The following is a 27,019-nucleotide window of genomic DNA, read 5'->3' on the forward strand; positions in this document are numbered from 1 at the left end:
CACAGACTGCGGGGAGGCCAGTGGGATGGGCGGCTTCAGTGCTGTGCTTGCCTCTGCCATCAGAAGAACCATCTTCTTGTTAGACCCACCAATGACCAAACCACATCCCCCAGTTTCTCAGAGCTCACGCTAGCTATCAAGTTAAATTTCTATTCTCTTTGTTTAACTGTTTTTCCTTGGGTTTTGGTTCAATGACATAGTTTCGAATAAATGAGTACGGGACGCTGAAGGTGTTGAGTGCTGATAAGATGCCTCCAGTGGAAGCCGTAAAGGAGGGTCACACAGAGAAAGACGGGGACTCGGAGTTGGCACTCACCAGCAGGGACAATCCTACTGTGGCTCAGGGTAAGGGCACCATAGTGACTTTTCTGGGGTGGGTTCCATCATCCAGCAGGTGCTGAGCAAGGCAAAGGTTTCCTGCTTCCTGCTTTCCTTCGCTACACCCTGTGCCTCACTTCTCTTCTCTCAACTCAGATGTGCCAGAGCAGACCAAGCTGCCAACGGCAGAAACCATGTGCCACTGTGATACCTGTGGCCGAAGACACGTGTCGGATGGAGCCCGGGAAGGCAGGGGCTTCTGCAGTGAGCACTGTCACCAGCAGTTCAAAGAAAGGTAAAGGGAGGGCTTTGAGCACCCTGATCCAGTGGGAGGTGTCCCTGCCCATGGCAGGAGAGTGGGACTGGATGGGCTTTAAGGCCCCTTCCAACCCAAACCACTCTATTCTACGAGTCTGCTCCATGCAAAGCCATCTCCATCCATCCATCCATCCATCCATCCATCCATCCATCCATCCATCCATCCATCCATCCATCCGCCCTCCCTCCCCTGGTCCACACGCTTCAGCAAAGGATGTAAGCACATCTGTCTCTAGCAGGTGCTGGGGATCCCACTTGTTTCCCTCTTTCCTGCAGGCAGAGTGCCCTGACTGCAGTGAGGGGGGATGAAAACTTGTCCCAGGGGGCAGCAGGAAGCACAGGAGTCAGATTTTCCCCTGCCCAGTTTGTGGGCTCACTAGAGCAGGGCTGCAGCAGGAGGTTGCTGCAGTGGGTGCTTCCAGGCTGAGCAGCAGTGGAAGGTGTGGGCCCCAAGAGCCTTTCCAGCCCCTCACCTTACTAATATGTGACTTCTGGGACTGGTTTTCCAGCATCTCTGTGTGCTCTGATGCAACTTAGAGCCCTGCTATGAAGCTAGATCACGTTTGATCCATCCTTGCGTTCAGGCTTCTGACACCCGAGCGTGTGACCTGTGACAATTCTGGTCTGTGCCCTGGTTCCAACCTCATGCCAACTTGTGGACATACATTAGCTGGGAGGTGTGGGAATAAGAAATGGCGTGACAGGGATTCTCCAGCAGCTGCTCCCTTACCCCAGCCGTCACCACATTCCGCCGTGGTTTACTCTCCCTTCTTCTGTGCAGGTCTGTCATTGTGGAAAACTCTGCCAGCAGCACCAATGCCACTGAAATCCTCAAGCCGGTGAAGAAACGAAAGAGGAAGGACTACCAAAGCCCTTCAGAGGAAGAATATGAATCTGAGCAGATGGTAGGAAGAGGGCAGGGAGGGCCCCGAGTGTGCACGTGCCAATGTGGGCTCTGGGGCACCTTTGCACGCGCTGCTGCTGCGTGCAGTTCTTGGTGCTTCTCAGTGCTGTGTCCACTGTGCAATGAAGGGGTAACCTGTTTGTTGCTGCCAGAATGTGTTTATGTTAAATGAATAAATCAGGGCTTCTAGACCCTTGGCTGGCCGTTTGGCATGTCGAGGACCTCTGTTTGGGCACGGTTAGACTTGTCCTGAGTGAGCTGTAGGTATCGACTGCTCGCAACTGCTTTCTTGAGTCCAGGCCAGCAAAGTAAGTGTTGAAGTCAGAGCGTGTCTGTGTGCATGGTGTGAGTCCTGGGGAAGGGAGAGCAACTTTGACAAAGCAAAGAAGCTCTGTTTGCCAACGCTGACTGTAGCAGATCCGCTCTAGGTGTGATTGCAGCCACTTGGAACAAAAACCCCGCAGGCTGCCATCATCAGATTGTCTTGGCTGCCCATTTTTAGGCAAAGCATCAAATCATAGAATCGTGGAATGGATTGGGTTGGAAGGGACCTTAAAGCCCATCCAGTCCCACCCCCTGCTGTGGGCAGGGACACCTCCAGGGATGGGGCAGTCACAGCTGGGCAACCTGTTCATGGATGTTGCAGAGGCAACAGTGTGGCCCTCAGCACTGGAGTGAGGGGGCAACACACAAAATAAACCTCTGTGCAGACCTCCAGCGTGATGGGTTTCTGTTTTATCTGCTCTATTGTCTAGGAGGAAAAGCAGGAAGAGAAGAGTAACTCCATGGGAGACTCTGCCTTCAGCAATCCAGAGCCTCATGTGTGGAACGGGAGCCAGCACGGTATGGAGGGACCAGGTGGGCAGTGGGGTGAGCGCTTCTGCCACAGTTTGTGGGGTCCTGCTGCAGGGCTGGGCCAGTGTTTTGGTGCTCCAGCAGAGTCAAACACCCAGTGCAACACACTGGTACACGGTCCTGAAGGCTTGAGAGCTCCTCTGCGTGCTTGCTCCTGTTCTCTCTGTCTTTTCCGCTTCCCTCCTTTCCTCTCTTTCTCTCCATGGGACGGGTGCACCCTTACAGCTACGGCTGTGTCGTCTTCAGGCACTGGGCTGTACTGTACTGTGCTTTCTGGTCGCCCCCCTTGGGAGCTGAATTAATTACTTGCTCGTGGATGCTGTGTTTGCTCCAAGAGGCACTGTCCCAAGCAATAGGAAAGTCATACCGGGGTTTGCTCCAGCTTTAGACAGTTACAGGGAACTTCCCTCACATGATGGAGAACTCACAAGTATGGGAGCTGCTTCTGTAGGTCTGGTGCTGCTGAAGCCAAGTAATTTGGGGTTGTCTCATCTCATAGGGATCTGTTCCTGGGCCATATCAGAGATCTCCAGTGTCAACATAGAGGGAAAGGAGAGGAGCTGAGGAATGAGTGTTTGTTTGTTGAGTTTTTCCCTGAAGTGGGATGGGGGCGAAGGTGAAGGAAAACTTGAAGAAATACTGAATATAACCGTTTATAAGAAACCTGAAACCTTTTGTCTTTGAATAATAAAAGGCCATGCTCAAAGTAATTTTAAAATGAAACTGTTCCAGTTCATACCCCCCTCCATAGCCAAGTGTAGGGGCGCAGAGGCCTGATGTGAACACCTGAGTTACACTGAGTTACTCAGTGTGGAAAAGGGGTCTTGGCAAAGGGGAATGGAACTGGGGAATGGAGCTGGGGAAGGAGCCTTATGAGGGGCGGTTGAGGGACTTGGAGTTGTTCAGCCTGGAGAAGAGGGGGCTGAGGAGAGACCTCATCACTGTCCACAACTGCCCAGAAGGAGGTTAGAGCAAGGTGGGTGCTGGTCTCTTCTCCCAAGTGACAGACAATAAGATGAGAGGGGATGGCCCCAGATTGCACTAGGGCAAGTTCAGATTGGACATCAGGAAAAATTTCTTCATGGAGAGGGTTCTCAGGCTCTGGCAGAGGCTGCCCAGGGAGGTGGCAGAGTCCCCATCTCTGGAGGGGTTTAAAAGACGGGTAGATGAGGTGCTCAGGGATCTGGTTTCGTAGTGGACAGATTGGGCTCAATGATCTCTAAGGTCTTTTCCAACCATATGATTCTATGATTCATACTCATTTGTCAGGTCCTTTTCTCTACAGTCTGAGCCCTGAGCATGTAACTTTCCCTGCTACGTACAAGTAAGCAGTGCTGAATTTTGTTATTTCAGCATTTTATTTTCTCTTATTTTAGAAGGACAGCAGCAAACAAAATACGTAGCCAGGTGCTTCAGTGCAGCAGAGTCGGTGTATGCTCTGTCTCTAGGCGTATTTACATTCTCCAGAAGCACAGAGCTTGTACTTTAGGGATTCCCCAAGCATGCCTGCCACTTTTTTCCTATGTCCCAAAGAATAATAAAGGTGTTCTTAAGTATTAGTGACACATCTAGTGGAATAACCTTGCTCACTGAAGCTCAGCCTTAATTTCTTCTGCAAGTTCCTGGTTTTATCACCTCCCCTTCCCCTAAGGCCAAGGGAGTCAGGAGGTGGCCTGGTTTCCCCCTGTGTTTCTGACCTGCCCTACCCAAGGCTGTTTGCCACTGCTCTGAGTTACACACTGCTCCTGGAATCCCTTCGGGCACTATGAAACAGGGAGAGAATGTGACTGGAGAGCAAGAGACTTGGATTGTGTGTTGAGTTCCTCAGGCAAGGCCCTTTTGGCCTTCCTAGAGGTATCGAAGGCGTGAAGGATCACCTCCCTGCTTGTGAAGAGGTGATGCTGGCTTCTTTTCATAGCTACCATAAGGTTAAATGCGTCCTTAGGTCATCAGGGTGGCCCTGGTGGGCCAAGGGTGGGGCTCAGGTGGTTGTCTTGGAGCAGAGGATAGCAGAGCTGGTGCCTCTGCAGTGAAGGCAGGAGGTGAGCGTGCCACTGATTTGACTGTTTGGAAGCCCCTTGCAGCTGGGAGCAATTCCTGCATCGCTCAATGGATCCTGGTGGCTGGCCTGAATCCATCAGCACTGCGGCCCTTTTGGGTGTTCTGGCCGGAGGAGGACTAGTTTCAGAGGTGTCCTGATGCTTCATCCAGGGTGCTTTGTCCCTCAGGTCCCACTAGAGCACTGTAGAGCGACAGAGGACATTTGGGTGATGGAGACCTGGGTGAGAGGGAGCTTCTTGGAGAAGGGGCTCAGATAGGATGATGCTGAGCTTTGCAGGGGTGCAGGACTCTGCGTGAGGGAGGGATGCAGCCCCAGCAGGACCCATGCGCTCGCCTGCCCTCCGCACTGCCCTGAGGCAGGCAGGCACCCTGAGGAGGCTGGAGCAGACCCTCAGCAGCACCTCTTGTGTGTGCGTTTGTGCTGCGCTCAGGTGCCAGTGAAGAGAAGAAAGAAGGCTGGTCTTGGGCGTCCTACTTGGAGGAGCAGAAAGCTGTCGCTGCCCCTTTAGATCTCTTCCAGGATGTGAGTTGGGATTTTCCTGTCTTTTTCCCTCTTTTATCTTCTCTTTTCTTTCCCTTTTTTTTCCCTAGCCTTCCTCCTTCTCCTCTCTTCCTTGCTTCCCTGTTTTGCGGGGCTCTGAGCGATAGGCAAGCTCCCACCTTCACCAGTGACCAGTCGGCCTCCAGTTTTGATTTGCCCAGAGTTCCACTCCCCAGCAGGGTGCTGTCCCCCACCCTAAGCACCCCACCTTTGCCTAGGACACCCCTGTGGCTCTGCCAGGGTGGTGGAATGTTTCCAGCTCTTCTTCAAACCCAGGTGTGGGTTCTCCTGAGGCCACGTTGCGGTGCTTGTGCCCTCCCAGGGTGCAGGAGGAGCCCAGCCCATGTCCCACTCTCCCAAGGGCCCACCTTGCTCTGCCTGTAGCAAGAGATGCAAACCCACAAGGAGGTGGAAGAATGTGGCTTTCTACGGGAAAATAATTAAGATTTGGACACCATAACCTGTGGCCCACAGACTCCCATTGCTTGATGGTTGCTCCTTGGGAAGGTTCTAGACTTGATTACGATGTGGTTTAATTTTTGTTTCCAGTACCAAGTAGCTTCCCAGCACAAGAATGGCTTTAAAGTAGGGATGAAGCTGGAGGGGATCGATCCACAGCACCCGTCTATGTACTTCATCCTGACAGTGGCTGAGGTGAGGCGTCTCCAGTTCCTGGGTCCTGTCGTTCCTCCTCACGTGGTGGGAGGCTCTGTGGGAGGGGAAGTGCTGCTGGCTGGCCCATGGAAGCACCTCTGTCAAACAAAAAGGGAATTTCCTTCCAGTTTGAGGGCAGGAGCTGTGCTGTGGAGCATCTGTGGTGCCCCAGCCTGGTTGTTCTCTCCATCACCCTGACACAGCAGGGCCACAGGGGGAAAGACTGTGGTGATAGCAACAGCTTCTCGTCATTGAGCCCCTCAGACAGGGGTGAGTTGATGGGGCATATGGAGGTATCCCATTGCTCTTCCTTGTGTCCAGGTGACACTGAAAATGCTGGCAAATCAACTCTCTCAGACCAGGGTTGGAGTTTCAGAAAGCGAGCGCCCTTTATCAGCCCTGGGCAGCACCAGCAGCGATCCCCATCGATCGTGTGCAGCGAGACACAAGCTGGCACAGAACAGATTTCCCACTTCTTTACAGAGGGACAGATTTTCCCAGAAATCTTACGCATATTCTATTACTTTCCAAGGTCTAATTTCAATGCATTATGAAACTTTGCAACAGCCAAAACTCTGGTGATTTGGAGCTGGGTCCAGCTCTGCCTGACCTTGCCTGTCGGATAGGGAGAAAACTGCAAACAGAGGGGATTCCAGCAGCAGCCCCCTCTGTGCAGCACAGACCCCCCCTGAACACAAGGCATTCTCATCCCTAAAGAGTGAGCAGTGTCGGGAAAACCCTCGCTAAAAGAGGCCCTGCTCTCGGAGGGACCTTCTGCCTGACTTTCGAAGGACACGATTATGTAGACGAAACTTAACTCTACTTTAGCTTAAATCAAACTATTCCACTTTTAGTAACTGGAACTACTTCTTGTATCACATGAAGGCCTTCTGTGGGGCTCTCTGCTGCCATGTGACAGCTAAACCAGCCTCGCCTTGCTTTGCTCCCCAGGCAGCCAGGGAGGTCACCCACGCAGCAGTGGCTGCTGTTCTTGCTGCTGCAGCGATTTCACCAAAGCAGCACAGCATTTAGCCAAAATCCCTGCACCGGAATCTCTCCTGGATGCAAAATAATGAATCCTTGCTCTTGCTGGACCCAGCAAGGTGCCCCACCGTGGCATCTCACACCTCCCTTCTTAGGTGGCTTGTGGTGGCCTTGCACTTATCTTGTTCCGTGCTGGACACCTCTTGGGACTGACACATGCCTCCCGATTTGGGCACTGACCTGTGTTTGATTCTTGGTGTCCCTAAGGGCTGTGCTGAGATTGGTGTGGGAGGGGAGGCGCGTGCGATGCAATCCTGTCTAGGAACAGGTTTCCATGGTCCTTCCCTTTCCCTGCGGGTAGGTGTGTGGTTACCGGATGCGCCTCCACTTTGATGGCTATTCTGAGTGCCATGATTTCTGGCTGAATGCTGACTCCCCTGACATCCACCCCGCCGGCTGGTTTGAGGAGACAGGGCACAAACTCCAGCCCCCAAAAGGTAAGGGGTTAACATGTCTCCATTGGTGGGTCCTGGCAAGAGGAGGGCAAGTAGTGGGTCCCCAAACACAGAGCTGGAGATGGGGACATGATGGCTCCATGGGGCTGTGCTGGGGGGTTCCACAGGACAACCTTTCAGCCACCAATCACACTGAAGAGCTCTGCTTGCTCCTGTTCTGAGGAGAAGCCCTGTCACCCTGGATGTCCCAGTGCCAGGAGTCATAGAATCATGGAATGGTTTGAGTTGGAAGGGACCTCAGAGCCCATCCAGTTCCACCCTCTGCCATGGGCAGGGACACCTCTCACTGGATTTGATTACTCCAAGCCCCATCCAACCTGGCCTGGAACACCTCCAGGGATGGGGCAGCCACCACTGCTCTGGGCAACCTGGGCCAGGGCCTCCCCACCCTCACAGGAAAACATTTCTTCCCAAGATCTCATGTCAATCTCAAACTCACTTATTTCAGCTTCAAACCATTCCCCTTGTCCTATCCCTGCACTTCCTGATCCAGGAGCTTTTCTGGAGCCCCTTTCAGTACTGGAAGCTGCTCTAAGTTCTCCCCAGATCCTTCTCTTCTCCAGGCTGAACAACCCCAACTCTCAGCCTTTCCTTGTACAGGAGGTGCTCCAGTCCTCACACCTCTTCAAAATCAGCCACTGGCGCTAAGCCATTGGCTTTGTGTTTCCCAGGGCCACTGTAGACCCCGTCCACACACAGCAGGACATGCTTGGCAGGGTGAGGGCTGTTTGGGATGGCCAGGCTCAGCCTCATGACCTCCCGGCTGCTCTCTGTGAACTCACTGTTCTCATTTCTCTTCCTGAGGGGTTGTAGGTTACAAGGAAGAAGAATTCAGTTGGACGAACTACCTGAAGATAACAAAGGCTCAGGCAGCTCCTAAGTACCTCTTCATGGTCCGAAACGCTGTGAGTAGCAGCTTCTCCATCCTGACAGATCCTGTAGGTTCAGGTGTGACTTCAGGTGTGAGCAGAACAGCTCCACCACCATGGGGTTATTCTCTGTCCACCCCACACTTCTCCAGTCTTCAGCTCGGAGGGCTGGGAGTGTGTGCTGCTGGCGTTGCTTCATGAGATGGGGCCGACTTTGATGCTGAGGTTCTGTAGGTTGGGCAGTGGTTTGGTGGCCTCAAAATTAGGGTTGTTCTGATTCACTGTTTCATCCAGGTCTCATGGATGGTTAAATCTGTTGTAAAAGTACTGGGGAGGAGAAGTAACCGCTGCTATTAACAATTATTTTGCCAAACCCCTGTAGTTTATGCTTCATAAGTATAATTCTTTTGTCTCTGCTTTGTGTCTTCCTTGGTTTTGTCTTTGCCTGTATTTTTCATGTGATAAGGGAAGTAGCAATATAGCAGAGTGGGAATGCCGAGGGTTTCTTTGTCAGCTGCAGAGGAAACTCAACCTGCAGAGGAAATCAGCCTCTCCAAGTTATTTATTGTGTCTAATCCCCTCCTGTTCACTGCTGCAGCAATCCCACTGATGTGTGTGTGACACAGTATTTTGCACAGATTTTGGATCCAAGAAATAAAGTCAAGGTAGGGTGAAGGCATCCCAGCTCATCCTGCCAAGCCTTGGGCAGTGGTTGCTGCAAATACTGGAGGACCTTGACAGCAAACAAGGTGGTTTTTTTTAATGACAAAATCTGAATCAGTGCGAGCTGGCAGCAGTTTTTCTCTTGGAGATTACTGGTTCTAGAAGATCCTGAGGGCCTGAAGATTTGTTTTCCTCTTTCTTTGTGTGGCCAGGCTGAGCGAGTTACTCTCTGCCTCGTTTCTGGCATGCACAGCAGGGCAGTGCCGTTCTGGGATCCTAGGTGGTCCTGGCCTCCAGGGCCTCCAGGGAGGATCTGGTTTTACAAGGATTTGGGCAGGGAAGGGAAATGGTGAGAAGGGCCCTGGGACTGCCGCTCTGATGAAAACCTGCCCCTCTCTCCTCCCAGCATGAGGCTTCCCCAGGCTTCGAGGTGGGCATGAAGCTTGAAGCTGTGGACCGCATGAACCCTTCCCTGATCTGTGTTGCCACAGTGACTGATGTGGTGGACAATCGGTTTTTGGTGCACTTTGACAACTGGGATGATACTTATGACTACTGGTAAGTGTGGAGGAGCTCCTGTGCTGGGGGGACACCCTGCCACTGCTTGAGCAAGAGTGATGGGATGCTTGAGAAAGAGTGGGACAATCCCAGCACGCTGCTGAAGACAGGCCACTGGTGGTCCAGTGAGGCAGTGTCATGAGGCAGGGTCAACTGCAGCGCAGAGAGTGATGGCCTGATCCCCAAAGGAGCCCCTGGGTCTATAGACAGGGGATTGTGGCCAGAGCAGGGAGGTGTCCCAGCTGAGGCTGGTTAAGGCCAATTAAAATGGCCAGTTGGCACAACCAGGGTCCTAACAGCAACTCTTGCTTCCTCTATAGCTGGAGCTCTTGGACCTTCTCTCACTCCTTGCCCCGAAAACCTGTTAGGCTGCAGCAGTTTCTGTCCCTGGCTGTTCCTCCCTCTGGTGTTGGGCAACTGCTGGCTCTGTCCCAGTGAAGGGCAGACCTGCAGGGCAGCAGCACCTGAGTCTGCTGTGACCTGCTGGAAGCTGTGACCAGGACATGAGCCCCCTCACTTGCCCAGGTCTCACTGCTCTGAGCTTCTTCTCCCTGGTTGCAGAAGAGTTGCTGTTCCCTGGGCAGCTCTGTGGCAGGGCTTTCACCTGAGTCATATTTGTGTCCTGCCCCTCGGAGCTGGAATCTCCCTGCTCCAGCCCTTGCTTTGCTTTTCCTGGGTTACAAGGGTAGAAGACCTCAGCTGTCATGTGTCTGGCGATGATGAGCCGGGTATCTCAGCCCTGTGTAAGAGTTTGGGTGTGTTTTCTAGGTGCGACCCCAGCAGCCCGTACATCCACCCAGTTGGCTGGTGTCAGGAGCATGGCAAACCCCTCACACCTCCCCAAGGTGAGTCAGCGGCCCAGGAGTGCGGCCCACACTGGTGCATCCCTTCGGAACAGGCTTCCCAGTGTGGCTCATGGAGCTTGGGGGTCCAAACCTCATGACCTGTGCTTCTCTGAAGGGCCAGGAAATTTCCTTCAGTGAGGCCATGGCCAATGAGGTGGCACGCTTCTGCCAAGGCTCCTGCACCCTTGTATAGGTGCAGCATGGTGGTTGTGTTGGGCTGAGTGGAGACACAAGGAGGATCCAAGCTGTCTGTGCCAGCCTAGATGTTTCTGCTTCCTTGTAGCAGGACTTCTTGATGTCTCTCAGATTTCTGTGGGTCCTTCAAGGCAGGACAAGGCAGGAGGAGTTCAAAACCCGTGTGGCCATGGCACTTGGGGACATGGCTTAGCAGGCACGGTGGGGTTGGGCTGACAGTTGGATTGGATGAGCTTAGAGGTCTTTTCCAACTTTCAAGATTCCATGACATTCTGAGGTACATCTTCTTGCAGCCATATCTCACCTTCTGCATCTTCTCCCTTCTAGATTATCCTGACCCCGACAACTTCACCTGGGAAAACTACTTAAAGGAAACTGGAGCATCCGCTGTCCCGGCTTGGGCCTTTAAAGTGGTGAGTGCCACAGCATCTGCTGCTCTGTCCTGGGCAGGAATTTTGGGGTTCTCCATTATCAGCCCTTTGCCTTTATGAGAAGTCAAATGAAGTTCAGGATGCTCCTGCCACAAGCCTGGGGTTTGCATCTACATGCAAGGTTCAGAAGTCAGGGCTTCCCTGGGCAAAGAATTCAGAACTGGGAAAAATGGGAAGTTTGACCCATCTGCTCAGCTAGGCAGGAGCTGGGAAATCATTTAGGCTTGCTGGATAGTTGTTGTCTCCATCTGCAGCAGCAGCTTTGTCCAGCCCAGTGCAGCTGCAGTGTAGATCCCCAAAATGTCTCTTAACAAGCTTTCCCAGCTTGTTAAAACACAGCTCATATCCAGGAGGCCCATCCCCACTCTCTCCTGTCACCGCTGTTTACTGGGATGGTTTTACTCGGACAGGCCAGAGCTGGAAGCTGGGCTTGAGGAGCACATGGTGCTGGGGAAGCTGTTGAGGGGTGTGGGAGTCTGAAGCTCAGCCCTGCTCTGCACTCACCTGGGTTTTTTTCTGGCCCCAGCGCCCACCCCACGGCTTCCTGGTCAACATGAAGCTGGAAGCAGTGGACAGAAGGACTCCTTCCTTCATCCGAGTGGCCAGTGTGGAGGACGTGGAAGATTACAGGATAAAGGTGGGTGCTGAGACTCGGTGCTGAGCCTGTGCTGTGCTGAGGCACTGTGCAGCCTTGCTCCTGCCCTTTCCAGCTCACTCCCATTTGCAAAATGTGTGGAGATCTGTGGAAGCACACTGTGTGGAGGATGGCAGATCCCAGTGCCAGGTCCCAGGAGTGGAGCAGAGCTTTGTGCTGCAGTTCAGCTCTACCCTACTGCTTTCTGGCAGCTTAGAGGGCTCCAGAGCTCCTCAGGGAGGTGCCCTGAGGTTTAAAGGTGACTTCTCTACTTGTCTCCCCAGATCCATTTCGATGGCTGGAGCCACGTCTATGACTTCTGGATTGATGCAGATCATCCGGACATCCACCCCATAGGCTGGTGCTCAAAAACCGGACACCCGCTGCAGCCTCCTCTCAGTAAGTCTTGCGCCTGGGTCAGGCCCACATCCCAGGGCCAAAGCATCCCAGATCCCCACTGTCCCCACCACTGCCCATGCTCAGAATCAGGAGGGCAGGTGCTTCCTGGAGGTGGGCAGGGAGGAAGGGCTTTTCCGTAGAGCTAAGTGGAAAAGTCTTCCCTGGTGGGCACAAGCAGGGAACCCAGAGACCTGGTTCCGCCTGGGGCTGCAGCCGTGACGATCTGTCTCCTGTTTCTCCTTCTGGTCTAGGGCCAAAGGAACCAACCTCCTCTGCCCATGGGGGCTGCCCAACCCTGGGCTGCAAGAGCATCCCGCACACCAAAAGCTCCAAGTACAGCTTTCACCACAGGTGAGCTCCCCAGCGCAGTGCAGAGGGGCACAGCTTCCCTCCTGGCCTGCGCTGGCCCTTCCCTTGCACCCACCACCAGCACTCAACCCTTCCCTGCACCCACCCCACACTCGGCTCTGCCCCCTCACTCTCCTCAAGCCAGGTCCCAACACAGCCTGGTGCCCGCAGCAAGAGGAGCTCCTGCCAGCTCTTACCCTGTACCTGTCCTGCGCCACCTAGAGCCCCTGGGGCTGCCCTACGTGCCCATATACCTATGCTAACATATGGGCCACTAGATGAGGGAGAGGCTGTGGATGTATCTTCCTGGACTTCAGTAAAGCCTTTGACACAGTTTCTCACAGCATTCTGCTTAGGAAACTGTCACCTCTGGCCTGGCCAGGCGCACCCTCTCCTGGGTGGAAAACTGGTTGGCTGGAGGGCCCAGAGTGGTGGGAAATGGAGTTAACTCCAGCTGCAGGCCAGTTCCAAGTGGTGTCCCCAGGGCTTAGTGCTGGGTCCAGCCCTGTTCAATGTCTTTATCAATGACCTGGATGAAGGCATCGAGTGCACCCTTAGGAAGTTTGCGGACGACACTAAGCTGGGTGGAAGTGTGGATCTGCTGGAGGGCAGGGAGATTCTGCAAAGGGATCTGAACAGGCTGGACCGCTGGGCTGAGACCAATGGCATGAGGTTTAACAAGGCCAAATGCCGAGTCCTGCACTTGGGGCACAACAACCCTGAGCAGCTACAGACTAGGAGAAGTCTGGCTGGAAACTGCCTGGAGGAGAGGGACCTGAAGGTGTTGGTTGACAGCGACTGAACATGAGCCAGCAGTGGCCCAGGTGGCCAAGAAGGCCAATGGCATCTTGGCTTGGATCAGAAACGGCGTGACCAGCAGGTCCAGGGAGGTTCTTCTCCCTCTGTACTCAGCACTGGTGAGACCGCTCCTCGAATCCTGTGTTCAGGTCTGGACCCCTCACCACAAGAAGGATGTTGAGGCTCTGGAGCGAGTCCAGAGAAGAGCAACGAAGCTGGTGAAGGGGCTGGAGAACAGGCCTTATGAGGAACGGCTGAGAGAGCTGGGGGTGTTTAGCCTGGAGAAGAGGAGGCTGAGGGGAGACCTCATTGCTCTCTACAACTACCTGAAAGGAGGTTGTAGAGAGGAGGGTGCTGGCCTCTTCTCCCAAGTGACAGGGGACAGGATGAGAGGGAATGGCCTCAAGCTCCACCAGGGGACGTTCAGGCTGGACATTAGGAAAAAATTTTTCACGGAAAGAGTCATTGGGCACTGTCAGAGGCTGCCCAGGGAGGGGGTTGACTCACCTTCCCTGAAGGTGTTCAAAGGATGGGTGGACGAGGTGCTGAGGGACATGGTTTAGTGATTGGTGGGAATGGTTGGACCTGATGATCCAGTGGGTCTTTCCCAACCTGGTGATTCTATGATTCTATGATACCTAGCAGACAGTGCCCCTGAGATACTGTTTGCCAATACCAGCTTCAAGGATGATGTTCCTACTGCCCCTCAGGGTTGCCTTTCACTGTGAGGTTGTGAGCTGGGAAGTCCTGATAAGGAGCTGTGTGTCTCCCATGGCTCAGTCAGTCCCTTGTGTGACCTTTTCCAGGGGAAACAGGGCACAGTGTAGTGCCAACCGCAGCATGGCAGACTGATATCAAGAGGAGCCAGTATGGTGGAGAATCCACGAGGATGGAGAGGGCAGATCTGACTCCCAGGGGGTTTCTGTACTGGTCCCACTCGTGACAGTTCCATCCTTCTCACTCAGACTAGTCTGGATGCCTGTGGGGGCAAGGCAGGGAAGATGGAGACTCTGTGAACCCCAGTGACCTGCTTGGTCAGCACTGTGGTGACTGGCACAGGGTTGCTGTGACAGCAGTGGAGGAGGTGGGGTGGGTGGTTGTACCTGGAGGGACTGGATGTGCCCTGCCTGTGCACCCAGCAGCTTCACCCCTGGAATGTCATAGAATCATGGAATCTATAATGTTGGAAAAGACCTCTAAGCTCATCCAGTCTAACCATCACCCCAACCTCACCATGTCTACTAAACCCTGTCCCCGGGTGCCATGACCACACGGTTTTGAACCGCTCCAGTGATGGAGATTCCACTACTGCCCTGGGCAGCTGGTTTCAGTGCTTCACCACTCTGTCAGTGAAGAAACGTTTCCTAATATCCAAACTAAACCTCCCCTGGATTAACTTGAGGCTCTTTTCTTTCATCCTATCCCTTATTCCTTGGGAGCAGAGCCCAGCACCAACCTCACCACAACCTCCTTTTGTTTGTTTGTTCAGCACATCTTTACTCTGCTTTCTGCAGCCAGGGCTACGGCTTCCGTGCTCAGGGGCGGAGGGGTGGCCCTGCTGGCTCATCCCCTCTGCTGCTCTTAGCCGGGTCCAACACTTGCTTCCCCTCTGTTCCCTAGGAAGTGCCCAACACCGGGTTGCGACGGCTCAGGACACGTCACTGGGAGATTCACAGCCCATTACTGCCTCTCAGGGTGCCCGCTGGCAGAGAAGAACCAGGGCAGGCTTAAGGCAGACTTGTCTGACACCGAGGCCTCAACTCGCAAGAGGAACCTCATTGGCTTCCCTCAGCGAAAGAAATCTCGGCACCATGGGAGGTAGGGAGAAGTCTGCTGAGCCCCGTGCTGCAGTGCGGGGCCCCCATGCCACAATTGCCACCCTGGGGAGGGATGGCCAAGCTGGAAAGGCCCCTGGACCACAGGGGAACATGGTTGCTGGCAGCTGGTGGAGTCCTGCCAGCTCCGTTGGGCACCTCTCTTGGTTTTATTTCCCACATTTTGTATCCTTAGCTGTCAACCCTTTGGGTCAAGGTCCAAGAGGTGATCCTTCCTCCCACTGCTGAGGCATTGCTCCCTGTGGTGTGGAGGAGGGCCCTCGGACCAGACCCAACCTGGTTGGAAATCAGTCTTTCTGTCTCTTTAGAGGGCGACCTCCAAAGTACCGGAAGATCCAGCAGGAAGACTTCCAGAGTAAGTGCTGTCCTCTGCCACTGTGTCTTCACAGGGGCGGGGCTGGAGGAGCTGGGGTGGTGGCTGTTGGAGGCAGCCCTGTAGGGAGCTCATGGTCAACCATCTGACAAGGAACTTCCCTGCCTCTTACCACAGCTCTGTTGGGTCCCTCCTTGTGTCTCTTGGTTCATGTATTGTGTCCAGTTCTGGAGTCCCCAATGTAAGAAGGATATGAAAGTGTTGAAATGGGTCCAGAGGAGGCCACAAAGATGACCCAAGGGCTGGAGCACTTCTGCTATGAGGACAGGTTGAGAGAGTTGGGATTGCTCAGCCTGGAGAAAAGAAGGCTGCAGGGAGATCTTAGAGCAGCTTCCAGTACTGAAAGGGGCTCCAGGAAAGCTGGGGAGGCTCTTTTTACAAGGGCCTGGAATGAAAGGATGAGGGTGCGGTGGCTTAGAATTGGAAGAGGGAAGATTTAGATTAGACATAAGGGAGAAATTTGTCACAGTGACGGTGGGGAGGCCCTGGCCCAGGTTGTCCAGAGCAGTGGGGGCTGCCCCATCCCTGGAGGGGTTCCAGGCCAGGCTGGATGGGGCTTGGAGCAACTGGATCCAGTGGGAGGTGTCCCTGCCTATGGCAGGGTGTGGGTGGAAGTAGATGATCTTTAAGGTCCATTCTAACCCAAAACACTTTATGATTCTATATCTGTGAATCTGTGACTGCTTTAGGGCAGGGAACTGGGTTCCCCTCTTCATGGCAGTGCATTTTCCATGCCACTTGTCAGACAGGGACACTGTGCCTTCACCCTGTGGCTGCCATCCCCCAAATTATTGCTACAGCACAGAAGCTGGTGCTGAATGGTTTGCTTGGCATTTAGTTGTGATGACTGACATTTCTTCCATTTTATCATGCGCTGTCCTGCTGCCCATCCCAGCGCTGGGGGTGAATGAAGAGGATTTCTTGGGAGCCATCCTTGACTCCTTGGAGCAGAGATCAAGGGAAAAGCTTTGTTAAAAACATGATATGAACTGAATTATTTGGGATGGCAGGTAAAGTTTGGCATTGAAATCTAGATCAGTATGGAAAATGAAGGACTGAAAGCTGTGAGAACAAGGAAAAGCTGAGGTTGCCTCTAAACTTCTTCCCCTGCCATCGTCAATCCCACCAAACTGGATGCACTGATATCCTGTTGATTCAAGGGAGAACCACTAGTGCTTGATACCTGAACCCATGAGACCATCTGCTGCCAGCCCTGGGCCCTCCCCTGAACAAGGCCTTCCCCAAGGCTTGTAGGATGGGATGGGATGGGATGCTCTTGTCCTTCGCCCTTGTATCACACCTTGTGTTCTTCTTGACAGCTATTTCTTCAGACAATATGCACCAGTCGCTCTTCATGTCTGCCCTGTCGGCCCACCCTGACCGCTCCCTGTCACTCTGCTGGGAGCAGCACTGCAAACTCTTGCCGGGAGTGGCCGGCATCACAGCAACTACAGTGGCCAAGTGGACCATTGATGAGGTAAGGTGGTTTTGAAGACTGTGTGCTGCCTCCTAGCTCGCTGGCATGGCAGCACCATGGTGCACACACCTGGCACAGGAGTCCTTCAGCAGCTGCTTCCCTGGGCTGGTGAGAAGGACGTGCTTGTGGGCGACTGTGTGCACAGCTGCACTCTGAGCCCTGGTGGCAACTTCTGGGAAGCACATGCAGAACTACCAAGTTCTTGCTTGGCTTGAATTGTAGAATGACAGAATGGTTTGGGCTGGAAGGGACATCAAAGCCCATCCAGTTCCAACTCACCTGCCACAGGCAGGGACACCTCCCACTGGATCCGGTTGCTCCAAGCCCCATCCAACCTGGCCTGGAACACCTCCAGGGATGGGGCAGCCACCACTGCTCTGGGCAACCTGGGCCAGGGCCTCCCCACCCTCACAGGAAAACATTTCTTCCTAAGATCTCAACTCAATCTCCCCTCCTGCAGCTGAAAAACGTTCCCCCTTGTCCTATCCCTGCACTCTCTGATCCAGAGCCCCTCCATAGCTTTTCTGGAGCCCCTTTCAGGACTGGAAGCTGCTCTAAGGTCCCCCCAGAGTCTTCTCTTCTCCAGGCTGAACAACCCCAACTCTTGCAGCCTGTCCTCATGAGAGGTGCTCCAGCCCTCAGATCATCTCCATGGCCTCCTCTGGACTCGCTCTAACAGCTCCATGTCCTTCCTGTGCTTCCCTCCCTGCTGGTCCTACTACTTTGGATGCAGCCCAGGACACGGTTGGTTTCTGAGCTGCAAGCACACATTGCCGGCTCATATGGAGCTTCTCATTCCCCAGCACTCCAAGTCCTTCTCCTCAGAGTTGCCTCAAATCAATTCTCTGCCCAGCCTGAGTTTGTGCTTGGGATTGCCCCACCCTGCCTTCTCAGAGCAGGCAGCTGAAGACAAAGCAGCAGTCTCCTTATTTAGCATTTTTACAGTTTTCCAAAGAAATCAGTTTTTTAATTTGTCAAGTTAAAAAATTAAACCATAGACTCTAAAGATATCACTTCCCTGTAAAGAAAACCTTACCTGAGATTCTTCATCATCACCTTCATTCGCTTTCTTGGACACCCGTGATGGCCCCAGCCCCAGCAGTCAGCCAGTGCCCCCACCCCTCCATGGGAACAATCTCGCTGTGCTGGAGATGGAATCATAGAATCACAGAACCACCAGGCTGGGAGAGACCCACTGGATCATCAAGTCCAACCATTCCTATCAAACACTAAACCATGTCCCTCAGCGCCTCGTCCACCCGTCCCTTAAACACCTCCAGGGAAGGTGACCCAACCCCCTCCCTGGGCAGCCTCTGCCAGGGACCAATGACCCTTTCCATGAAATATTTTTTCCTAATGTCCAGCCTGAACCTCCCCTGGTGGAGCTTGAGGCCATTCCCTCTCGTCCTGTCCCCCTTCACTTGGGAGAAGAGCCCAGCTCCCTCCTCTCCACAACTTCCTTTTAGGTAGTTGTAGAGAGCAATGAGGTCTCCCCTCAGCCTCCTCTTCTCCAGGCTAAACAACCCCAGTTGAAATTGGTGCTTTGGGGATGGAGCAGGCCAGCACCTGTCCCTCGTCCACGGGTTGTTGCACTTATAGATGTGACACTGTGCATGTCCAAGTGTGGTGACATTTGCACATCCTTTGCAGATGACACCAAACTGAGCAGGAGTGTTGATCTGCTCGAGGGTAGGAAGGGTCTACAGAGGGATCTGGACGGGCTGGATCGATGGGCCCAGGTCAGTCATATGAGGTTCAACAAGGCTCAGTGCTGGGTTCTGCACCTGGGCCAAAACAACCCCATGCAGTGCTCCAGGCTTGGGGAAGAGTGGCTGGAAAGCTTCCCGGCAGCAAAGGCCCTGGGGTAGCTGGTCAACTACAGCTGAACAGGAGCCAGCGGTGGCCCAGGTAGCCAAGGCCAACAGCCTCCTGGCTTGGATCAGCTGTGGGGTGGCCAGCAGGAGCAGGGAAGGGGTCATGCAAGGAAGGGCACTGGTGAAGCCACATCTTGAATCCTGTGTTCAGTTTTTGGCCCCTCGCTCCAGGAAAGACATGGAGGAGGTGGGTGCTGGTCTCTTCTCCCAAGGAACAAGGGATAGGATGAGGAAATGGCCTCAAGTTCTGCCCGGGGAGATTTAGATTGGATACTGGGAAAAAAATTCTTTACTGAGAGAGTGGTGAAGCACTGTAACTGGCTGCCCAGGGCAGTGGTGGAGTCACCATACCTGGAGGGGTTCAAAAACCATGTGGCCACGGCACTTGGGGGACAGGGTTTAGCAGTCATGGTGAGACTGGGCTGACAGTTGGACTGGATGAGCTGAGAGGTCTTTTCCAACCTTAATGATTCTGTGATTCTCAGGGTTATCTCTAGGCATGGGAGGCAACTGCAGCCTTTGCCCTGACAGCCACATGTTACTTTATGGAGTGCAAAATGTCTCTGTGGAAGTGAGGATGGGGCTCCTGGGGCATCTCCCACAAGGAACGTTGCTTCTGTATTGACGTTTTTCTCTGTTTATTCCAAGGTCTTTAGCTTTGTTCAGACTCTGACGGGTTGCGAGGACCAAGCCAAGCTCTTCAAGGATGAGGTGAGAAGGGCTGGGGTGTGAGTGCAGGTGGCCAAGGACAGGGATGAACTGCGCAGTGGCCTTCCTGCAGCCGATTGCTGCTGGATGCCAAGAGCACGTCCAGCACCCTGTTGTGATCCCGCCCGCAGCCTCCCTGCATTGGGGTGTGCAGGGGGGATGCTGACCCCTGAGGAGCTGTGCTGCCCTGTTCTCCCAGCGGGGCAGAGGGAGAGCCCCTCTGAGAAGACTGGGATGGTGGTGCTGGAAACTCAGTTGCACCATCACCTCCTGAGGGAAACTGCCTACTCTTCACCCACTCATTCTTCCCCACCTGCACCCTCTCACTGGCCCAGCAGTTGGGTGCCGTTGCTGTGTGGTGGTGAAGTTGCAGTGTGAACTTCTAGGGCAGCCCCTGGCAGGGCCTTTCTCCCTCTCCACACTGTTCCTGGGCACACCAGCTCCCAGCTCTGGCTTACCTGGCAGTGTGGCGGTGCTGCGGGTGGCCCCTGCGCTGCTCCTTGGGCTTATCTGTGGCAGCGGGCTGAGGGCCAGCGTGCCTGTGCATGTCCCTAGGCTGTGCCTGTGCTGGCTGTCCTTAGGAAGTCACCAGCTGGGTTTTCCGTTAGTGCCTTTGTCCGTGCTCTCCCCTCCAGATGATCGATGGCGAAGCGTTCCTCTTGCTGACGCAGGCTGACATCGTCAAGATTATGAGTGTCAAGCTGGGCCCAGCGCTCAAGATCTACAACGCCATCCTCATGTTCAAGAACGCTGATGACACCTTAAAGTGACTTTTCTTGGCCCGATCGGGACCCTCCCTCAGCACCAGTGCTGCCAAACTGTCTGGTCAGGACAGAGATTCCCCCCGGCCGACAGCAGCTTGTCATGTTCTGCTCATGTCCTCTCGGCTGACGCATCTCCTCTCTCTCACCAGTCCATCTCCCATCCTCTCCGCTCTGCCCCTTCTCTTCCAGTGCTGGGTACAGGCTGAGTCGTGGCCTCGGGGGCGGCTGCAGGGACAGGGGGACGTGGGACCGGCCGGTCCTGGCGTGGCAGCTGCACCCTGCGTCCTGCTGGGACTGCACCGGCTTGGGGGGTGTTGAGGGACGGGGAGCGGTGTGGAAGGGGAGCAGCTGAGGGTGACCCTGCTGCTCAAGCCACCCAGGTAAGGGAATGGACCGACAGCCCCCGCACCCCGTGTAAGGGCCAGTCTTGGCTTTGCTCAGCAGCTGAGAGATTTGGGTTTTCCTCAATGTTTCCTCTGCAGGGGCTTGTGTTTACATCATTCCCAAGGGACATGCTCAAGGAGCTGCTGCTCAGTTTGCCTTTTCCTCTGAATTCTTTTGGCTTCCCCTTTGAAAGCCAGGTGATGGCTTTGCTTCACCCCTTCTCTGTGCTGGGAACCAGTGACCTACTACTTGCCCCTTCCAGGGAGCAACGTGTCCTGGCTGCCACTGTGCCCACCACCAGCAGCTGTGCTTTATTCCTCCACCGCAGCAGCCCGAGGGCCCCATGGGCTGGCTGGGTGCAGAACAAGCTCTGTTTCCTCTTGCACTTCAGGCTGTCTTGGCCAGCACGTCTCCGGGAGAAAGGCTGCTTGGGTCACTTCCCTTGCAGCAATTCAAACATCCTCTGCAAAGGAGAGGCCACACTTTAGGAGCGAGGCCATTTCTAGAGCAAAGACACCTGCCAAGAAGTACCTGTTCCTCCCCAGGAAGATCCACAGCTCGCTTCTGAAGGCATTCCCAAGTTTGCTGACTCCATGCCACCAAGCTGCCTTCTCCCCCTTTTCTGCCCTCATAAGCCCCTCAGGTTTAGCATCTGAACGGCAGGATCTTGCTGTCCTTGATTCCTTACCTGCAGAGCTAAAAGCAGTTAACTGGTTTTTCTGTCCTTTTAGTAATGCAGCACCTTTCCGGCAAAGGCACAGGCGCTTTGGGAATGCCCATGCAGCACTGTCCCTTGTTTCGGAGGAGAGGCTGAGTAGGCCAGGGGATCCCAGCAGCGTGCCCAGCAGTTCTGACCCCTCCCGTGTCCCCCGGCAGCACCCGAGCTGCTCCCACTGCCATCTCTGCTTCTCCTGGGCAGGGGGGTGGCCAGGCAGTGCTGGAGGGCAGCTTCTGCCTCCGGGCTCTCTGTAGTCCACAGTGATGTGATCCACGTCCCACATCTGCTTTCTTTCCCGTTCGCATGAATGACATATCGGTAGCAAAACAATTTTTCCCCCTTCCCCAATGCCCAAAGTCAGGGATGAAGGGATCTTAGCAAGTGCACCAGCAATGTGTCTTGGAGCAGCACTGCCTTGGGAGCTGCCGTCACACCTGGGTCAATCTTGGCTTCCCATGGAAATGTAGCATTTTGACACTTTCTTATTGACTATTCGAGGTCATGTTTGACCTGCTCTTGAACCATCTGCTGCTTGCTCTTCACATCAGACTTGCAACTACTCCATGTGTTTGTTTTGTCAATGCTTGGGTTTGATTTAGGCAGCTCTCCCTCTCCTTTCCTTTTTTGTTTTCTTCCATCTCTCCAAACACTGCAGTGGAGAGACGGGGAGTGGGAAGAAACAGCCACATCCCTGGGTTCCATAGTCACTCCCCAAGTCACCCCTGATAGACAGTGAATGGTCCTGGAGTTGGTCACCAGTGATGGGGAGTCTCTTGCTGGGCTGCTGGGCTGGAGTTGAAAAGGAGGGGCCCTGGGACCTTCAGCTGTGTGATTCTCTGCGAACGGCGCTGAGACCTCTCTGGGTGTGGTCTGGAACGGAATGGCTCCTCTTTGGCTCTTGATACCCTTGCAAAGGAAATGGTTATTGAGCTTATAAGGAAATGTCTCATGAAAGCATCCTGTTCTTGTGTGCTCCACTCCCTTCTCCTCTGTTGTTCCTCCTGCTGGGGCAGAGCCAAAGCGTTCCAGGGTGCCTGGAGAGGAGTTGCTACCCAGATGTCTGATCTGAAACTTGCATGAAGGATGGAGAGCCTTGTCTCTTACAGGCTGCCTTGGAGAGCAGATGTGGTGGTGAGCCCAGAAGATCCCTGCTGAAGGGAAAGAGGAGCCATGACCCAAGCAATGGCTGGTTAAAACAGCTGGGGAAAACCAACACCATCGGCTCTGGCCGTGCCTTGCCTGGGCACCAGCAGAGGTGTGTGCTCAGGCCCCGGGCACTGGCAGGAGGCTGTGCCCGTGGGGTGTTGCCTTCCATGGGCTCCTCTGACCTCTACAAGAGCATAAGCGAACCGGACAGGACTGCCAGGGGATCCCGCTTGGCTGGGGGGTCTGGCTGCACGGCTCGAGCCCAGGTCTCTGCCAGGTCTGAGCTCTGCATGGGGAGCAGCTGCCAGGAAAACCTGCCCTGCTGGAAGGGTGATGGGGCTGTCACACACGCTCACCTGCTCTCGAGCACCAGTTCACCAGTCTCCAGGCTGACTCTGCTTCTGGATTCATCGGGATGAGAGCTGCAGGGTTTGTAGGTGGTCAAGGGCTATTGACTGTTAAACTTTTAACCTTCTTTTTTCCTTTAAACCAAACCAGACCCAAGGCATTGTATGTGTGCGTGCAGATGGGGGTTTGTGGGAGTGCCACACCACCGTTTCTTCTGCTCTTGGTTTGTCGCTGTTCTCGTGTGGTGGTTCCTGTGGCTGGGCAAGCAGCAGCCTCCACTCCCAGTGTCTCAGGCGATGTGTCCTCCCTGAGAAGAACTTGTCCTGGTCCCACCAGGAGAAGGAAGGTTTGCTGCACCCCCAGCTTTGGCAGCCCTCCCTCTTCACAGAGCATCGATGGGTTGTTCCACCCTCAGGAAGCAGCTGTGACCAGGGCAGAAGCACCAAAGTCTTTGATCCTTCCCCTGTTGCCTGACCGAATTTCTCACAGGGATGTCCACTGAGAAGCTGGAGAGGACAACGGAGCAGAGTCTGGCCCACAGGTTCCTCTTGGGGGTCTTTCTGAGAGATGTGGCTGCAGCCAAGATTTCTAAATCACTGAAGGATTTTTCAAGTCAAATGCTATTTTAAATGGAGGCCCCAAGCTGGTGCTTCCGCCCTTCCTGCTGCTGCGGCTGCAGGTAGTGGTGGTGACAAGGCTCGGCTGGAGCCACCGGAGACATCCCACCACGTGCTCCAGCTTCAAGCACGGGCTGTCTCCTGAGGCGGCTGGTCCGCAGGTGCATCTGGGTCCGTGGGAGCAGTTGGAGCCTTTCGGGAAGGTGTTCATCGTGGAAATGGGCAGCACGGCGAGGGTGCGAGGTCTCCCTGACTGTGGGAGCGGTCAGTGTGGAGGGTGGCCATTTCCCCTCCCTGGAGCACCACTGCCTCCCCCTCTGTGATCCCCGTGCCCGTCACAAGCACTTTTAGGAAAGAAGGAAACCCAAATACCCTCCAAGTTGTCTGGGAAGGCTGAGGGCTTAGGGCAGCTGCCACCAGCAGAGGTAAATCTTGGGATGTGAGCGCGACAAGGGGTGTCAGAGAAGGGGAGGGAGCAGAGAGGGATGGGACCAGGCTGCTCGTCGCTCCCTCTCCTCCGGAGGGGACCCCTTGGCTGCAGCCTGGCTCCCTTTCTCCAATCCAGCTCCTCCTGGGGCCTGCAGCTCACTCGCCCTCGGAAGGGGGGACAAGGGGTGGTTTGGAAGGAGCGTGATGATGATGACGGAAGCTTTTTTGCACTTTCATTCATTTTTGCACTCGTTTTTAATTTCTTTTTTTCCTGTGGTTTTGATATTGGCACCTCCTTTCTGTGTTTTCATAACAAAAAGACTTGTTGTAACCGGTGAAGCTCTTCTGGAACGTCGTGTCCCAAGTATAGCGAGGTGTAAAGGTCCTGTATATATAAATTTATATCTGGGGCACGGTAAATCTATATATACGGGTCATGGTGTGCTGTGTGCTGTCCGTGGTTTGAAACAATAAACGAATGTGAGCAACATCTGGGACTGGTTACTGAGCCCTGGGGACACCGGGAACAGAGGACATGGCAGACCCCTAGACTCCATCCCCCAGCCCATATCACCCCTCCTCTGGGCACCCCAGGCCAGACTCCATCCCCCTCCTGTCCTGTCTCATCCTACCCCATCCTGTCCTGTCCAATCCCATCCTATTCCTGTCCAATCCCATCCTATTCCTCATCCCATCCCATCCCATCCCATCCCGCAGTGACTCCCACAGCAGCTGGTTGGCAGGGACAGTTTATTGACCCCCATGCCAGGGTGGAATCCCGAGTTCCCGTGCCATTCCCGGTGCCTGGCAGCTCTGCGGCCGGTCTAGCGGACCCTCAGCCGGTGGGCGCGCAGGTCCTCGGCCACGATCAGCCCCAGCAGGAGCAGGACCCCGGCCGCCAGCACCAGGCGCACCACATTGATCCAGGTGTAATCTGCGGGGAATGGGAAGGGATGGTCACCAAGAGTCACCCCGGGCCAAGGGAGACCGTGGGAGCAACAGGGAGATGGAATGGGAACACGGGGCTCTCAGGGCAAACAGAGGCGTGGGGAAAAGGGAACTCCTGGGCTTAAGAGGGGTGAAGGAAGTTCTAAGGGAGCCCCAAGGGTTCCTGTTGGCTCTGTCCCCTACATCTCAAGAAGAGTTTGGCCAATGCCTTCGGACACACGGGATGAATGTTGGGGTTGTCCTGTGCAGGGACAGGAGCTGGACTCAATGATCCTTATGGGTCTCTTCCAGTCCAGGGCATTCTATGATTCTATGATCCCTGCCTCCAGGACACCCCAACCCTCAGCCTCTGACCTGTCACCCTTGCCGGTGGAGAGGACAGGGACATGGAGATGGTCCTCCCTGCCGCTGCCAGCCAGATGGTGCCACTGGCCTGCCCCCCACTATGTCCATAGTGCCTATGGGTCACCTGTAGGGTCTCTGAGGAGTTGGGTAGGCTCAAAGCTGAAGCTGCAATCTTCTGCTTGACCCTTGTTACAGTTGCTTTCTTCCCCCACATCCTCTTTTCTAGTTTCCCCAGGGTGCGGCAGATGCCAGAGAGGAAGAGAAGAGTTGGATGTGGCTGAGGGGATGTCTCACCTTTCACCACCAAATACAGGGGCTCACTTGTAGCCGACCATTTGATGGAACTGACCGCGGTGAAACACTGGCAGCTGTAGCGGCCCTCATTGCCTTTATGCACATGGGAGAGATTGAAATTGTCTTGTCCCTTTGGGAGGAAGGGAAAGTCTTTGGCCTGGCCCTCCCGGTACAGGAAACAGGCAGCATCAGAGTCCTCGATGGTGCAACGGAGAGTCACATAAGCTCCTGAATTCACCTCAAGCCCAGGCAGGATGGAGAGGACGGGTTTGTGAAGATGCAAATCTGTGAGGAGGGGACAGGGCATAACAAGGTGCTTTGAGGTGATGCCAAGAACTAACAGGATCTCTGTGTCCACACCATCTGGCTCAAGCAGAGGTGAAGAAGGTCCCCACCTCTCCAAGCCAAGGAAGAGAGAAAAACCCTGCCCTTCACCCGGACAGGGAAGCCAAGTGGCTACATGCAGCCCAGTCTGCCCCCACGCCAAGGGGTAACAGTCATCCCTCACCTTCCACCTTGACCTCCACGAATTCGCTGTAAGCCAGCACCTTGTCTCCATCCAGGTAATGACAGTTGTAGTTACCTCTGTCATTTTTGGTGGCATTAGAGATGGAGAACTCAGCCCTGCTGCCACGCAGCTCCAGGGTACGGAGCTTTTTGCCGTCCTTGTACAGCACAAACTTCCCACTGTCACACTGGCAACTGCAGCAGATGGTGGTGGAGCCTCCTGGTGGGATCACCCCAGGTGGCTGCAGGAAGATGGAGATTGTGGGGGGACCTGCACAGGGAGAGAGATGCTGCCAGCCAGCCAGGGAGTGCCCAGTGTCTGGCTGCCCTGCCAACTCTACACAGCGGTGAGTTTTGCCCTGTGGGGCTGCGGAAGAGCCCTGGAAGATGGGTGGGGATCCAAACTGCCCTCCTATCCCCTCATGATACTTACTTGATGTAGCCTTGCTCTGTGCCACCAGCCAAGCACCTGCAAGAGAAACAGCTGTGTAAGGTCTCTGAATGCCTCAAGTCCCCCTCTGGGAGCCCACGCAGCATCTGGCACTCACCGAAGGCAAGTACATGGGTCACAGGCAGCATCGTGGCCCTCCTGGCTCCCTCTGTTCTCAGGGCTTCTTCAGAGGGAGGTGTTGGCCGGAGGCACCGAGCAGCTGGGTGGCTTCCTGTGGGTCCCGTTAATGCCCTCGTTAGCCACAAGCCACCTTCTGTCCCACGGCTTGGGTTTCTGCAGATGCAATTGCAGGGCTGGGATGGCTGAACTGGAACACGAATGTCCCAGTCACCTGCCCGGAGCTGTGCACCATGATGACCTACCTGCTCGAAGGACCCTGCAGACCTTTGGAGAGGAGCGATCAGGGGGCTGGTTTCTCTTTCTTATCGCTGGTCACTTGATGGGGAAATGGCCCTTGCGAAATAGGATGATGTTCTGCAACCAGGGCGGGGGGAAGAGACAGCGGAAGGCGCAAGGCTCTTCCTCACCCTTCATGAGAAACCTTCAACAAGCAGCATCATAAAGCAGCAGTTTTAACAACACAAAAGAAAACCAGAACTATAGATAGTACGGATATCTTACATCCTTCTGGAGGCAGGGCACCCCATGTTCCTGCAGTGATAGGACGAGAGGAAACAGCCTCAAGATGGGCCAAGGGAGGTTTAAATTGGATATTAAGAAATATTCCTTCACTGACAGAGTGGTGAAGCCCTGGAACCGGCTGCTCAGGGCAGTGGTGGAGTCCCCATCCCTGGAAGGATTCAAACATCGTGTGGCTGTGGCACTTGGGTATATGGTTTAGCAGGCATGGTGGCGTTGGGCTGGATGAGCTTAGAGGTCTTTTCCAACCTTAATGACTCTGTGATTCTATG

At 54.5% G+C, this 27,019-nt stretch overlaps 2 protein-coding genes across 7 annotated transcripts in view; one reads left to right on the forward strand and one right to left on the reverse strand.

Moving 5' to 3' along the window:
- L3MBTL1 (L3MBTL histone methyl-lysine binding protein 1) overlaps positions 1-23,797 on the forward strand; it is a 39,465-nt gene extending 15,668 nt beyond the window's left edge. Inside the window, exons 5-23 of one of the 4 annotated variants that reach the window (XM_069871741.1) lie at positions 201-345; positions 475-613; positions 1,418-1,541; positions 2,296-2,398; positions 4,888-4,979; positions 5,547-5,651; positions 6,997-7,132; positions 7,955-8,055; positions 9,089-9,240; positions 10,009-10,085; positions 10,608-10,693; positions 11,238-11,348; positions 11,630-11,744; positions 11,996-12,095; positions 14,511-14,708; positions 15,034-15,080; positions 16,418-16,575; positions 19,098-19,160; positions 19,793-23,797. In XM_069871741.1, coding sequence (XP_069727842.1) covers positions 201-345; positions 475-613; positions 1,418-1,541; positions 2,296-2,398; positions 4,888-4,979; positions 5,547-5,651; positions 6,997-7,132; positions 7,955-8,055; positions 9,089-9,240; positions 10,009-10,085; positions 10,608-10,693; positions 11,238-11,348; positions 11,630-11,744; positions 11,996-12,095; positions 14,511-14,708; positions 15,034-15,080; positions 16,418-16,575; positions 19,098-19,160; positions 19,793-19,927 — 2,187 coding nt within the window. In that variant the 3' untranslated portion in view covers positions 19,928-23,797. Of the gene's footprint in view, positions 1-200; positions 346-474; positions 614-1,417; positions 1,542-2,295; positions 2,399-4,887; positions 4,980-5,546; positions 5,652-6,996; positions 7,133-7,954; positions 8,056-9,088; positions 9,241-10,008; positions 10,086-10,607; positions 10,694-11,237; positions 11,349-11,629; positions 11,745-11,995; positions 12,096-14,510; positions 14,709-15,033; positions 15,081-15,993; positions 16,109-16,417; positions 16,576-19,097; positions 19,161-19,792 lie in introns of those variants that run through there. The other 3 variants (XM_069871742.1, XM_069871743.1, XM_069871744.1) reach the window with 3 other exon arrangements.
- A 244-nt stretch (positions 23,798-24,041) lies between these two features.
- LOC138728425 (osteoclast-associated immunoglobulin-like receptor) lies at positions 24,042-26,555 on the reverse strand. Of its 3 annotated transcripts, none has more exons than XM_069871782.1 (6): positions 26,471-26,555; positions 26,206-26,381; positions 26,091-26,126; positions 25,659-25,928; positions 25,151-25,435; positions 24,042-24,497 (listed from the first exon to the last, which is right to left on the reverse strand). In XM_069871782.1, the coding sequence occupies exons 2-6, from the start codon at positions 26,234-26,236 to the stop codon at positions 24,388-24,390; spliced, it is 732 nt and encodes a 243-aa protein (XP_069727883.1). In that variant the 5' UTR covers positions 26,237-26,381; positions 26,471-26,555; the 3' UTR covers positions 24,042-24,387. The 3 variants fall into 3 exon arrangements, with proteins under 3 accessions (XP_069727883.1, XP_069727885.1, XP_069727884.1); XM_069871784.1 differs by having other exon boundaries at positions 26,206-26,319; positions 26,471-26,533; XM_069871783.1 differs by having other exon boundaries at positions 26,206-26,401; positions 26,471-26,528.
- Positions 26,556-27,019: the final 464 nt, after the last annotated feature.

This window comes from Phaenicophaeus curvirostris, chromosome 18, assembly GCF_032191515.1.
Source record: "Phaenicophaeus curvirostris isolate KB17595 chromosome 18, BPBGC_Pcur_1.0, whole genome shotgun sequence".
In the NCBI taxonomy this organism is placed as follows: domain Eukaryota; kingdom Metazoa; phylum Chordata; class Aves; order Cuculiformes; family Cuculidae; genus Phaenicophaeus; species Phaenicophaeus curvirostris.